This window comes from Lutjanus erythropterus, chromosome 16, assembly GCF_056507025.1.
Source record: "Lutjanus erythropterus isolate fLutEry1 chromosome 16, fLutEry1.hap2, whole genome shotgun sequence".
In the NCBI taxonomy this organism is placed as follows: Eukaryota; Metazoa; Chordata; class Actinopteri; order Lutjaniformes; family Lutjanidae; genus Lutjanus; species Lutjanus erythropterus.
In genome coordinates this window covers 25,537,546-25,552,892 of record NC_139332.1, presented here as the reverse complement: position 1 = coordinate 25,552,892, position 15,347 = coordinate 25,537,546, and the positions used below count along the sequence as shown (strand labels likewise).

The window sequence follows — 15,347 nt, the reverse complement described above, 5'->3', positions numbered from 1 at the left end:
CTGTTGAGAGCTTTCTTAACAGGCCTTTGTCTCTGCCTAACAGATGACAAAGTGACAAAGTTACAAAGACAGATAATGGCAGATATGTACACTATCCTCCAAGCTAGCAGGCTAAAATAGCAGACGTAGCTGCCGTAAGCTAACAGTACCATTAGGTACTGGCACCTAAAACTACCATTAGCTGCTGTAAGTTAACACTATCATTATACTGGTGCCTAAAACTACCATAAGCTGCTGTTAGCTAACACTACCTTTAGATACTTATACCTAAAACTACCATTAGCTCCTGTTAGCTAACACAACCATTAGCTACTCGAAACTAAAACTACCATTAGCTGCTGTTAGCTAACACTACCATTAGCTGCTGTTCGCTAACACTACCATTTGCTACTGTTAGCAAACAATATCATTACCTACTGTTGGTGAATATTAGTAAGTTGGCTACTACTACAGGTTGAAAAGTGAAAATTAGGACAGCTTAACAGTTATACTAAAGTTAGGAGAGTTCATTTCACATTTTAGTAAACTAAGATGATATTGTAATACACATTTTATTGAAACTGTTATGTTTTTTTCCTAAATCAGATGCTAACACTAATTAGCATGGTTGACAATCACTTAAGATTGGCTCTGCAAGTTAGGAAGTTTCTGTAGCCTGATACGGCAGGTTCCCCATCATTAACACTTAGGTCTTAGTTGGTCCAAATGGAACCTGAGAACTTAGTGTTTTCTGGCGTACCTTTTGTATCTCCTAAACATCCCTCCCTTTCTTCCTCCCCTCTCTGATTTTCACACACTGCTCATTTACATTCACTGTACAATGCACGTTTCTCTTCCCTTTCTTAGAGAATTCTCTAAAGTGAGGGAAACTAGGCCATTAGGCTGCAGCACAGCTTCTCCCTCGCTTCAAGTATCCCCTCTCTTCCAATTCCCTCTTTCTCCGCTCTGTCTTTCTCTCCCACTTTGTCACCCTCCTTCCTGCCCCAGCTCATTCTCGCTTTTTTTTCCTGAAGTTGCCTGCGGTATCCCTCGGTCTTTTTTCCCATTTTTTTTGGTAATCTTTATCACATGACATTCTCCTTTTCTTCCTTTTTCTTCTTGCTTGCTCTTATTGCCTTGGGTACCACTGTGTCCTACCTCCAACTTGTCTCTTTGCTACTTCGCTCTGTTTTCTCTCCTATCATCTATAATCCATGCACACACACGCGCGCACACACACACACACACACACACACACACACACACACTCTCTCACAATTACACACCAATTCAATAGACCAGAAAAGTATTTCCAGGCACCTTCTGTTCCTATTCAGATTTCGTTTTCCCTATGGCAGATTTTAATGGGATTTCTGGGTACCATTTACCAATCATTCCATACTTAAAAAGAGTAAAATTACATTAATAGAAATGGCTGGGACAAATGCATTTGAAGTTAATCTGTTTTTAAAACTATTTTGCTAACAACCATGGAAAATTACCACTGTTTCATGAAGCCAAAAAAGATTGTGCATTATGCAACTACTCAGCAGTCCAGCAAAAGAACATATGTAACATAAATATTTTAGGAGAGTGGGACAGCTTTACCCTGCTGCCTTTAGTACTGACTGGCACAAACCTGCACTGGCAGTCCATCTAAATGGGTGTCTTCTTAGGTTGAACATGGATTGCAGACTTTGTTTTGGTGAATAGATGTCTTTGTCAGGGATGAGTCAGGATAATCCACAGACCCACTGTTAATAGTTTTCATTCAAGCTTTTTTTTTTTAACCAAAGAAATATGCACCGTGAAACCTGTTGATAGGACAGTCTGTGGATCATAGGGTTGCTGGGATGCTGCTTCTAGAAAAAACAGATGTTGCTGCTGCCGTTTTCCATGCTGTGAGGACCACAATTATGGTCCTCTCCCCTCCACTGTATTGAACTAGAAATCTTGGGTATAAGGCATCTCAAAACTTGTGAAAATAAAACCAAAACTATCTGCAGCTGCTTGGAAAATGATATACCAGCTCTTTGATTAGCTCTGCCAAGGAGGTTATGTTTTGGTGCCATTTGTTTGTCTGTTTGTCAGCAGGATTACAGAAAAACTACTGGCCTGATTTACATGAAACTTGGTGGAAGGTTGTAGCATGGGCCAAGGAAAAACCTATTAAATTTTGGAACAGATCTGGATCACAGGAGGGATACAATAATTATTCATCTCCTTCATTAACATTGCAAGATAGGGCATTTGGTGTGGGTGGAGGTCTGCACTCTCAAAGTGCTGCTCTAGTTTTAATTGCTACTTCTGTCGTTTGGCATCTGTTGTTCAGCAACAACGTGTTCAGCCACAGTAGCAGACTGAAGTCTCTGTGAATGGTGATGACCAGAGATTAACCTACAGACAGCAGTCTTGTTCAGTATTACGTGCGGTTAGTAGACCTATGTCTCACTGGCCAAGAGTGCAAACAGACCTGCATTAAAAAAACATCAGGGGCTGCAGTGGTATAAGCACATTGTTTCAGTAACTAGACAGACAATGAAATACATTCCATAAAGGCCGGTGCAATATTTTCTCTAAGATGTTAAAAACTTTGCCAACAACTCATATCTCTGAGGAAATGCAGAGGGCTTTCAGATCCTTAAGTTAAAACGGTGGAGGGCACAGTGGGCAATGACCATCAGCCATTGCTATGAACAATGGTATTGGACATCAGCCCAACTCTATCTTCAAATGCAGCCAATATCTTGACTTTTTCTCCAGTTTGAAATTACCAGCTGACACCCGTTCTGCCCCCTTTCACACACCCTTTAGCTGTATGTCAGCTTCGACATAATCGCTGCACGCCGCAGTAACTTGGATGAGAGAGCTGACAGATCTTGACTCGGCCTCGCCCTACCTTGATCTGGATCTCGACTTGGCCTGAACCCTTCAATGTTTTCGTCTCGTCTTGATCTCAATACACTCTTGAGTTGGTCATGACTTGGTCTCAGTTTTGGTGGTCTTCACTTCAGCACTGTCCAACACCAAAACACTGCACAGCGGTCTATAATAATTAGCCATTCTCAGTACAGAGTAATCTAACAGGAATGTGTGATAGATCTTATTTGATTGGGTGAAGGGGCATCTCGCTGTATGACGATGAATTTGTGTTGCAGCAAAAGTTGGGCCAGGTTCAACTTACTAATGTGTCAATTCAGTAGCCTCACTAAAATTAATTAGTGCTGAAACGCATAGCTGGCCGACTGAAAATCATTCAGAAACTATTTCCATTATCAATTGAAGGGACAGTCCACCCCAAATCAAAAATACAATTTTTTTTTCCTGAACTGCAGTGCTAAAAAATGTGTACTTTTGACTGTCCCTTTACGTAATTTATCTGTGAGAATTTGCTGCTTCTCTCTGTTTAACACCATCTTTGGGGTATAGACTTAATGATTGATTAATTGGAGAAATTATCAACAGATTAGTTGAGAATAAATCATCATTAGTTGCAGACTAATGACTGAGGGAGCTGTGCTTTGCTGCACACAGTCTCCTGTAAAGAGGTATAGAGGAACATCTTTGCAATCAAACTAAATTATTATTATTATCATTTTTATGTTAGAAGATACAAATTAGAAATAGGAAAACATTCACCATATAAAACAATAGAATAGTTCCCTGGAGACAGTCACTTTACAGTCCTATTCATTTTCCCATTTGTGTAAGGGGTGGGTGAGATGTATGAGTTTTAATTTGCACTGAAAAATGACGTCATGACAGTCTATTGATTTGTCCATCCGAGTCCCCCTCCCTCCTCCTCTTCCTCCTCCTCCTCCCCCTCCTACTGCCCTTTGTCCGTTGGTTGTCGTCTTGTCCAGGTCCCTCCGGGCTAATCTGCTGGTGTACCAGATGCATGCGCTCATTAACCTGGTGCCACCTTCTAAGAGCCTCATTGACCGTGACACAGTCTCACACATACCAACACAACCTCGTGCATATAAAGCCAGTGACAGTCACACAGACAAAGACGCATGCTCGCTCACTGACATGGGCTATTATTTTTAGTGCACTGGTTTTTTGGGTGCAGGAGTTTTGGCAATGAGAGGGGAATGAAAGAAAAGGATTGAGGGAAAGACATAAGAGAATATTTCTGAACAGCAGACAGATGGAGAGGCAAAGGGTGTGTCTCTACCTGGCCCCAACCTGGGTTTCAAAGAGAAACCTTGCTCATGCGGTTTGTTTATTGTCCTCGTTTCTTTTTCTTCCATTTATTTGGATTCCATGTTTCTCATCCTCTCCCCTCTGAGATCCATTTCTCTTCTCCCCAAAGCGAGATTCAGAAGATGCAAAAAGAGATGGATCCTTCATCTTCTCTCCCTTCTTTACCCCCCCAACACATCCCTGTTTCACACCTCTCTCCGCGAGGCTAAAAGCCTCGTGTTTCCACAGAAAGAGACTTTACACAAAAGAGAGAGGAGAGAGGGGGAAAAAAAACATCCAGCTTTTTTGTGTTTTTCTAACAAACGGCAGCTGTCTGTCACATCGCTTCCCCCATTCACACCCTTACACCCTCAGAGCCGTTGCCATATCCAAATCTACCGCAAAATACCACATGGGACCTCCCCACCTCCCCCACTATCCTCCTCCACACACACCCTGCCCACCCGGGTGTCTGAGTAGCGGGTTGTGTGGAATAAATGAGCTCATTCATACAGTGTAGGACGGCTCCATCCCTTTGCTGCCCGGCCCAATGTAAACAACCCGAAGGTAGCTAGTTATAGGCCACAGCAGCGAGGAGAGTGCTTGGATCAGAACTAACGGTACATGATGAAAAGTCATATTGTATAGTTTAAAAATATTTGCTTTGAGCGTTCATTTGATAGCACCTGAAAACAACTTCCACCTCCCAGGGGGCTTAGATTTAGGTTGGGGTTGAGCAGTTGGCTCCTCTTGTGCCAGAAAAGTTTGATCCATCCAACAGAGAAACATGTCAGTGATCCAGAGCCAGTTTTTTTTTTTTTTTAAAGTACACTGTAAAACATTGTATAGGGCTTAATTGAAATGGTATGATGTTTTGTCATAAGGCTGCGGTTCTCAGACTGTGGGATGGGCCCCACTGGTGGGGCGTGGATGACCAGGGGAAAAATATAGAGTGAAACAAAGCTGATTTATGTAGGGAAAAATAAACAAACAAGAGTGGTTGATTACTGTCAACTATTTTGACAAGTCAGTTTTAAAGAAGAGAAATGCCATTTGATGGTTTTAGCTTTACAAAAGTGAGAATATACATCTTTTCCTTGTTGCAGTGCATGATAATATATTAATATAGGGTTTAAACTGTTGGTCAGACAGAAAAAAGGGGAAAAAAAGACCAAGCTATTTGAAATCTTATGGACAGATATTTTTCCTTATCTTCTGACCTTTAATGGACTTAGTAATTAGTTTATTGAGAAAATAATTAGTAAACGAATTGATAATGAAAATAATTCTGAGCTGCAGGCCTACTGCTAAGTGTTCAGTAATTGATTAAATTAAAATATTGACATTTTAGTTAACTTGCAGGGATAAAGTAAATATGTACATTTAAACCTCTGCACACTGGTGTTTTTTTAAGTTTTTAAGTGATGATACAAATATGTTGCTTATAGAGCTTATCGTTCTGTTGGCAACTGAGCTAACTAGCTTGGGAATCTACAGTTACTAACTAGCTATCTCTCAGACGTGCCAGCATATTTCCTGCTTCTTCGCACAGTGATGTGACTGTGCCAAGTTGGAACAACTTTTGGGAAGAAAAAAAAAACAGAATAAAAGGGGATTGTTTGTCTGAGACCTATAACATTTTTAAACCTTAATGTTTAGGTAACGATTTATGTTTATTCCGTATCTGTTTGTCAAAGTATGAATCAGACAAGCGTTTAATTCCCTCAAAACTTATAATAATGACAGCCTTGATAGTTCTTTCAGATTTTGCTTTGCAGTCTTGTTCTGTTCATCATACACTGTAGAGGAGTCTCCCATAAGGCGAAATTTACAGTTTGGCCGGGCTCTAACTCCTTATTCTCATTTTCTTTCACTGAAATCCATCTTCTCCTGTCTACGAATGTTCTGCACCATCAGACTATCCTGCTCAGTGTGTCTGAATGGACAGGCACAGACTTTATAATGAGGAGCTCTGTCAGCACTTCAGCTTCACAGACTTTTATTGCAAAGTGTAAGTTAAGCAAGAAGAAGTGAAACAGAGGGGCTGTGTTATAGGATAGTATGGTTCCTCTATATTCCTCAGCTGTGTGATTGCTGCTGTATGGGATAATAGAAGATAATGACTTTGATAAACTTCAGTCCGTTTTCGTCCTCACTGCTGCCAGCAAACATGATCTCCACCCTCAACATTAAGTTCATGAGTTCACAGAAAACAGCACTTGGCTGCTAAATCCAACACATTCGAGGGAGTGTCGCCACAGTTTACATCACACTGAAGCTTTTTTTTTAACCGTTAACATGAACCCACAGAAGATATAAATGACAACTTTTACAAAAAATTCATAGTGTGTGTTTTAAGTACATATATATATTTCCATCTGTTTTTAAATCACTTTCTGAGCCAGCAGGAGAAAAGTACCCAGAGGATGAGACATGTTTACCAAGCTGCTGCTGCAACATGTATTGTTGGCGGTTGGGTGTTTCCTTACGCTTTTATTAACTCAACAATGGTGCTCACATACTTGAAAACCACTCCGTGAAAAGGCCTGTACACCACATAGGGATGAAGTGTAAATATATATTGCATAACAGTGTATGTCTTTGTCGAAACTGTTTTCAAAACCTGGCAAAGGTCATGTGCTGTAATTAATTGGGTTTTAATTATAAATCATTGCTTGAAGTATTGCGGATGTTGCTGGAAACCAATTTCCCAATGTCCTGTATCCACTCCACCCACCAACTAATTAGTCAACTCCAAAATATAATTTGAATTAAAGTGGAAATGGCAAGCTTATCTCCCATGCAACAACAACAAAAAAAAAAAACCCTTAATAAAAAAATGGACTGATAAATATTAATAATCGTTTACACCTTGCACCCAGCAGCAGTTTATTCGCTGTGGAAATCAGAGATTTCACAAAACCATTCTTTGTGGTGACCTTTGCTTTGGCTCATTACACAGCGTGGATTCAGTTATAATTAATTAGCTATAGCAATGTTTATTTCTTTGTCTTAAAATACCCAAATGGAAATAACTCCATGTGCGCTTGTTTTCACATTATTTTTGAAAGCTCTTATTAGTTCATCCATCATGCTTTGAGATTTATTTGCACTTTGAATAACAGAGGAGCTCAAGGTCAGTTATTACAAGTTGAGCACATTACAACTACTGTACGTTTAACAGCACTGCTAAAAGAACAAGAGAATTGCTGTAAATAGTGACCTGAATTGAAATTTCCTGAGACTTGCGTCTGTGTCTAAAATCTTTGATCTGGAAAGCAGCTGCCAAACATCATAAACCTAAATAGTCAGAAATTGTGCAGCCATAAAAGAGAGACAGAAATAACCAGGGGGACCAAAAGCTACCACTGACACTGCTTGTAGAAAATCAGTGACATCTAAAAGAGCCAATAAAATAGCATGTAAACTTCAAATAAGAAGGCAAACGGAACAACACCGCTGTGTGTTTCCTAATAAAAAAATTATACTTGACATTCTGTTACCTATAAATCCCTGTACAGCAGTGCACTGACTCACACCTCGACTTTCATTTCAACATCACCTCATTACCACCCTCCCCACTGGCCATGTGACCCCTGTCTTACCTCTCATACTCCAGGTTGTCATGGTCACAGCGGGCGTCTTTGTGCTTCTCCCAGTCCTTCCCGTGGCGGCACGTCGTCAGCGACACAATGTCCTTCCCGTTGTGGATGTGATGGAGTGCGTTTCTGGTGTCCGAGCCGATGCCCGTCAGATAACGCTTCCCTTTGAACATCAGCAGGTACTTTCTCCGCGGCGGGATGGTGTTCCTCACCAGCCAGCCGCGTTCTCCGCCCTTCTGCGGGTGATCCTTCGAGAACAACGGGATGGAGACGTCGAAACCTGGCCTGAAGTGTTCTGTGTTGAGGCTGGCTTTGGCTAAGATGGCCTGGCCAATGTTGAAGCCAAGGTCCTCCGTGTAGTTCGGCCAGGTGCCTGAGTACAGGTTGAAGATCAGGTGGTTACGCCCGTCGTTCCACAGTGGGTAACCACGGATACGTTCATCCACGTTGGGCACAAACTGTCCTGACAGCTGGTCCCGATCTAAGGTGTCTATCCCGAGCACGAAGAGACACGCCTCACGGGGGTCTGACGTGTAGTACCGCGACTCACCTATAGACGTCAGGATCTTCCTGTAGCTTTCCGACACGCGGTCGTTCTTCTCCGATGGATATATATACACCCTGAATCCTTCCCTTCCTCTGCGGCGACAACGCGAGAAGTCAAAACAGGTCTCCATGCGGCAGCGACTGTCCTTATATATGGCAGACCATGCCTGGCGGCGCTGGCGGGGGGACTCTGCTGTCCCCGGGTCTGTCTGGAGCTCATCCAGGTGGGCATAGCGCGGCAGGAAGGCCCGGTCGGTCCAGTTGGGCCAGGGGCGCACCACTTCCCCCCGCTGCCTTGTCAGCAGGCGGAGCAGACGCAGCTGGACTCCTCCGCCCCAGTAAAAGAGTACCAGCCAGCAGCACGCGCACAAGCCCAGCAGAACATACTTCTTACGCGCCTGCATGGGGGCCTGTCACAGTCTCTTTTTTCCGCTCTGTCTCTCTCGTCCTCTGAGTTTCTTCTCCTCTGCCCCTCAGCTCCGCGGCCTCACAGGGGCGGGGGGACTGATTTGTGATTTCTAACAAGGAGCTTCTAACGGAGGACAATGTGTTAACAAGGACATCACTGCCTCTGAGTGCGGCCCAGTCCACTTTGCCATTGAGGATGACGCAATCTGAGTAACTGACTCCCCTCTTTCTCAGTCTCTTTCTGCCTTCCCCATTTGCTCTCCACCGCACTCTCAGATGTGTGTGTTAGCTCGCCTCTGCTGTGGCTGCTGCTGCTGCTTCCGTGTGCATTTCTTCCGCTGTCCAGCCTGGGTGAGAGTGATGAAGGGTGATTTCTCCGCTCTCTCAGGCCAAGCTTGCTGCCTCATGGTGCCTGGCGCGACTCCTGTCTGCAAGGCCCCTCCTGGGGAGAAGTAAACAAACAAGAATACAGATCAGTACACAGACAGAGCTGCCGTTCTGCAACCGACACAGAGACAGATACTCAGTGATTAGCCATGAAAGTGTCTCAAGAGATGCTATAGCCAACACTTTTGACAGACCAGTGGGTAAAAGCTTTAATTTACTTTTCGTTTTGGACAGTACATGTCATCTGCAACCCCGAACACATTTGAGTTTTTCACTGAATTTTTACACTTACACTACGCCGGGAAAATCAATCTCTTGGCTGTTAAGCCTTGAAACGGGTCAGCCTCCTACTGATTCAGTTTTTTTACTAAATGGCATTATTTGGTATGACTTATTTTCTCTGACTAATTTTCAGTGATGTCTGTATGACCAAGTTGACATCACATACAAGGACATGTCCAAAGTTTTTTGACTGAGTGGCCCAAGGAGGGCACTGACTTATGGTTTTATTCAGTAATTATTTAAATTTATTTCTTTTTTTAAAAGGCTTATGGAGTTGACATGTTTTGATGATTGTGATAACTCATTTTCATTTTCATTTCTCATTTTATGCTATCAGGTGGCATTGTTAGTTTTAGATTTTAACACATTATTAACTGTCTGAAGTTGTGATGTCTTGTCTGAGACAAGGGTGTTTTCTGGCACAGGGAAAGTTTAGAAATTAAAAACAAATAAAGCAAACCAAAACATTTAAGAAATTAAATATATTTCAAATATATAAATCCCTCAAGGATACATTTTTAACCCCCAAAAAATGGAATTAGTGCATCAGTAGTAATATTTAGCAATATTTTTAAAGTTTATTTGGTGGCCAGTTATTAAGGATAGGTACACAATAGGGCTGTAACTAATTATTATTTTCATTGTCCTCAACCCAAAGATATTCAGTTTACTGACAGAGAGGAGTAAAGAAACTCACATTTAAGAAGCAACATTAAAGAAGAAACATTAATAAATGATTAAAATAGTGGACAATTGATTTAATAGTCAATTAATTGATTAATCGTTGCAGCAAACATGCATATAATAGAACCACTGGATAATATTTCACAGGCAGCAGAGGATTTAAAAGCTGTCAAAAATCCCTCTTCAGCTCGAGCTCATGAAAGAAAATTGAGAAAAGTACAACTCAGCGCACTCTCAAAAATGCAACCAGCCCTGATTAGCTGCACATCAAAACCATCTCTTCCTGACGTCCACCTTGTCTCTATCTTCCATCCCTGGCTCCCACATTCCTGTGAAAAAGATGGATATTTACAGACTCCAGTGTGCTGCGATGTGTACTGACTTCTGGAATAGTCTTTTCAGATAGTCTGTCAAACCTGGAGGAGCAGTCGGGACCAGATATCATCATGCTGCTCTTCAAGCTCCAGTTGAACTGAGCCAGATACAGTTGAGGTGAAGTGGAGGAGAAAATAGGAGTGCGTTTAGCATCTGAAATGGAGATTTGGAGACGCAGAAGGAAAACAGAGCCACTTTATGGCTCTGAAATGTCCGTTCACCTTGGAGAGACTGAGTGAAGGCTTTTTTTGTAACATTCGCAAGTTTGCAACGGTTTTTCACCCTCATATTTTTGCCAAACATCCCCCCATAACTCCCCAACATGTACAGTATACTTGAGTGTGTGTGTTTGCGTGTGTGTCTGTGGAGAACACTTCACAGTGAAGGGCAGTGTTCGAACTGCCAGCTGCCACACAAAGGCAGCTTTCAGGTCTCACCTGGCCGCTCTCTCTCTCTCTCTCTCTCTCTCTCTCTCTCTCTCTACCTCTCATTCACATTCCCCATTCCTGCCTCGTCTCCAGCCAAGCAGAAGTGATGCCTGCCTTCTCTGCTCGCAATAAAACAAACAGCGCCCCAGTGATGTGGGTAAACAATGCATCTTCTGATTTCTGCACCTCAAAAAGGTGGAAGAAATAAGGATTTAGGTGTGAGTTTAGCTGCGTTTACACTGTTGCAGTATATATACAGTATACTGTGTAGGGAACACCTCAGATTTTGAGAAATTAAGAAGAACTGTGTTGTTCTTAGCTGATCACAGTGCATTTTCCATGTACGCACTACAACCTATAGCTGGTTTTCACCAGGATCCGTATCCCGAATGTGTCTGAAAACAAAAAAAAACTGTGTATTTGTACCAGGAAGTGGGGCTGAAACTATGTAAATTGGCAGAATTGACTCAATTCATAACTTAAGTCCTTTGCAGCAAAAATGACAAACATTTGCTGATTCAAGCTCAAATGTATTTAAAATTGTTGCCAATTTAATATATTTGGGTTTACAACTGTCTGTCAATATGCAATCCAGATAAATTAAGAAATAAAGCATGGACTCAGGCAGACAGGGGGACAGGAAAGACAAATAGTTCCATGGAATGATGTAATTCTCTAGTAAGTAGTAGCAGTTTAGTAGTAGTAGTAGTAGTTTAGTTACTGCTCATGTCACTTTTCTCGTGCTGCTCCTGTCCACTAAATGAGTCTGACTCACAGGATGCACTCTGTGGGTATAAGCCTGCCATTGGCCGCTTGTTTCAGGCGCCATTGCAGCATCCGTTACCTGCATTTTCAGGTAATGATACTCAGCCCGGTGCGTAGACTTCAGGGTCCCAGTTTTGGGGTTTGAAAATATGGTCACACTATGTTAGTTTAAATTAATTCAAACCTGATTTTTTTATGAAAACCCCTTGTAGCTTGACTATAGTTGAAGCATCTGGACTCTTTGCTTTCTGGAAATGCATTGTTAGTGTACCAGTGTGTGAGCAGCCGCTGGTAATGTCAGCCATACAGCACCAGATAATTCAGGTTAGCTAATCTGCCTGTGGATGTTTGTGGGTGGTTTTTGGCTCCTTCCTTGTTTTTACTTCTCTGGCTGCGACTGCAGCAACCTGAGCAGCAAGCTGTCCAAGGTAGGGAGAAAAAGACACTTGGGATCCCATTACATACTCCTCATCAATAATTCACTTGCTCCTTTAGTTAAGGCATTGATTTTTTCTTTCTTATTTTTTTTCTTGCTTTATATCCCCAGCCACCAACGCACACAATTACACCTCAATCTTAGTCAGGACTCCGGTGAGAGATCTGCACGAGGTCTGTCCTGGTGATTTGTGGTTGAGGGGATAATTGATAGTGATGGCAGGAAGGTGTAATAGAAAAGTGATGGAGGGTATCATTACGATGATGGTAATGATGATGGGCATGATGAATTTATTTCATTGCCTTATCTAATCTAATGCCATTGGACGCCGCTGCTTTGTGAAAATAACAGTCTACTAAGGATATTCACATTGATTTAAGTGCACCGAGGTCTCTCCATTACTGTTTGATCAACAATAGGACTTTCTATTCCTGTGCTTACACCGCCGTTTCACAATAAGACGCGATTATTATAAAACTGGCACCCTTTATTCATTTTAACTTATCAAATAATAGCAGCTCATAGCTCGAATTGATTTTAAAATTACAATACGGGCAGAAATTTCCAAGGTAGTGTGGTAATACAGGTTTAGAGCAAGATGGAGGATAATGTGAGAATTGAAAATAATCACCAAAGATAATGTTATGGGACAATAGGGCACAAAACTACCCATTTTTAAATATCTAACCACAAAAAAATCCACTCTCTCCTGACAGCACCGGATGTGTGAAAGCCTCTGTTGAACCCTGTTATGTTGATCAGGACTGGTCCAAGGACAAACCGCGCTACAGCAGTGTGTGGCCATTAACTCGGAGCAATAATGGCGAACGTAAGCCAGTGAAACTCTGGGGCATGCCCGGACCTGACAACATCCTTGGAGCTGCAAATCAGCGAGAAGTCACATACGTATGGATGCACACATACACACAAAGGTAAGTGGCTTTAAGTGGTGGGAGAAGTCCCTGTGTTGTGGATCAATGATGGATCTTTATGGCTGGGTGACTGGAGCACTGGAAAAAGCCACAAGGCTCATTGAATAGAGGAGCCTGAAGGTGGAAGGACAAGGTTCAAGGAAAGGTGAGGGCATGATTCAAAGCCACCTCTCATCATTTGTTTCCCCATTTATACCTACTTCCTTCAATTCCTTCCTTCCATCATTCCTTCCGTCTACTTTCTCCCTTCCTTCCGCCTCCTTTCACCACTCCTACCTAAGCTGACTAGAGGGTTTCATGTAGAAACAATGCCATTCTTATGCTGTCTTCCTTTTTCAATTATTCCTGCTTTATGCTCAAAAGACGGGTTCGGGGAGGTGGGATGAAGCAAGGGGCACAAAACACTTAATCACAGACATGAGCAATACACTCTGCAAGGCCAACAATTCTTTGATCATTCGCTCGCCTTGAGTGCAAAGAAACGTCAAGGCGGGTTCATTTAGAGTGTAGTACTGAGCAAGCAATGAAATTGTGTCAACACTGCAGAGAGGGTGAAAAGAAAAAAAACGTAATAATGCACACAGCATTAAAATCAGCTAATATAAAGTGGCAGGTGGATCATGTAGTATCAGAGTAGGACAAAGAAGCTTTTCATCACGATGTTCTATATCCTTACTGCAAAGAAAGTAGTTCTCAAGTTGTTTGCTCACCTTACCTCACCGATCTAAAATGCTTCAGTTTTGAGGCACTCAAGTTGTAATCCTAGTAGGCAGTTTGTCAACAGGAGTTTCGACCCTGCTATGATGGATAAAAATGCCAGCAGGACAGGGCTCAGAGACAAAGTTACAAATCGATCTTCTACTTAAGCTCCATGGACCGTGCCATGGATAATCAGTACACAGCACAGTTAGGCTACTGATATTTCAGAGCCATGGTCGGGGTCATAGATCATAAGGGCTCTATTATAGTCTCAAAAGGATGCCTGCACAGGCTGCTGCCGATCTAACGGACGCCTATTAGTTCAGTTTATACTACTTTCTGGAGTCCGTTTGGAGGACCCACTCAACACATGTGCAATCGATCGTCATCTGTAGTAGATCTGCATCTGTAGTGTACAAGTCTGCACTGTCACAACAAATGAGGAGTACCCAGATGTCCACACAGAGACCACCTTCTGATGACCAAATATACATCACACTGATCCCAGTGACCCTTGCACACTTGTGGGAGCCTAATAACAGCTGAACTTGCACAGACCTCAGTCAGATAAAGGATCAATGAGTCAGGCAGACTAGACTAAGGTAATCCTAACCCTACCAACAACCTAACCATACCTCCATTTAACAATCCCTGCCCTTGCACTATCTCTCCTACTAAGTGACATTATTTTTGGTTCTTTTTTTTTTAGCAATAATTTACGCATTTCCATTCTGTTATTAGCTCTTTATATAGTAGTTGCTACTGTGGTGAAAAAAAACACTATTCTTAATATGGACACACAAGAGGGATTCACAGGTAAACGATGCATGTAATCAATAGTTACTGTTTTTAATGTTGGCCCATTGACATCAGCCTCACTATTCACTGTTCACTTTCTTACAGCCATGCCAGAGCACAGACTGGCTTTCAATGTGTCAATTTTACGTGCCCTGTTGGTGCAGCGTGCACCATGAAATTGTAGTTGATTGTAGTTACAGTTATTATTGACATACTTTTTTAACATAACGTGTTTGTTTAATTGGACTTTGCTGCATAGACTTGTTCTGATACAAGTATTTTAAAGGCCTCCGACACTGCCTGAAATGCTGGATCGGATATCGAGTCTATGCAATCGGATCGGATAAAGTAACAGGACCTGCTACATCCTAGCAGTGTCCTGTGCTCCTTTTTTAACCTCAACCAGGCCATACAACAACAATATAAACAATATCACAACCAAACTAGGTCAGTGCACAGCTGTTGAAAAGTAATAATATATTTTCTTTACACTTACTGGAATTGGTTTAGTACTTCGAATTGGCCAATATCCAAATTCAGGTATCAGCGAGTAAAAAGTGTTGGAACATCTCTCGTTTGCTGTAGTATTAAATCACCAAATCTAACCAGAACTGAAATAAACTGAAACAAGTTTAAAGGACCAGTGCATAGCATTTAGTGGCATCTAACCAGTGAGCTTGATATTGCAAACACTCTCCACTTCCAAACATATAGGAGAACATATGGTTGCTGTGAAACAAAACGTGTGAGGCCGTATCTAGAGCTGTTGTTTTGTTTGTCTTGTAGAAACATGTTGTAGCAACATGGCAGCACTTTGTGCTTATTGCTTGTAAAGTGCTAT

At 42.0% G+C, this 15,347-nt stretch overlaps 1 protein-coding gene across 3 annotated transcripts in view; it reads right to left on the bottom strand.

Moving 5' to 3' along the window:
- ext1c (exostoses (multiple) 1c) overlaps window positions 1-15,347 on the bottom strand; it is a 130,367-nt gene that overhangs the window by 99,874 nt on the left and 15,146 nt on the right. For all 3 annotated transcript variants that reach the window (XM_084739729.1, XM_084739727.1, XM_084739728.1), the window contains exon 2: window positions 7,770-9,162. In XM_084739729.1, the coding sequence (XP_084595855.1) occupies window positions 7,770-8,716 (947 nt within the window). In that variant the 5' untranslated portion in view covers window positions 8,717-9,162. The remainder of the gene's footprint in view (window positions 1-7,769; window positions 9,163-15,347) is intronic.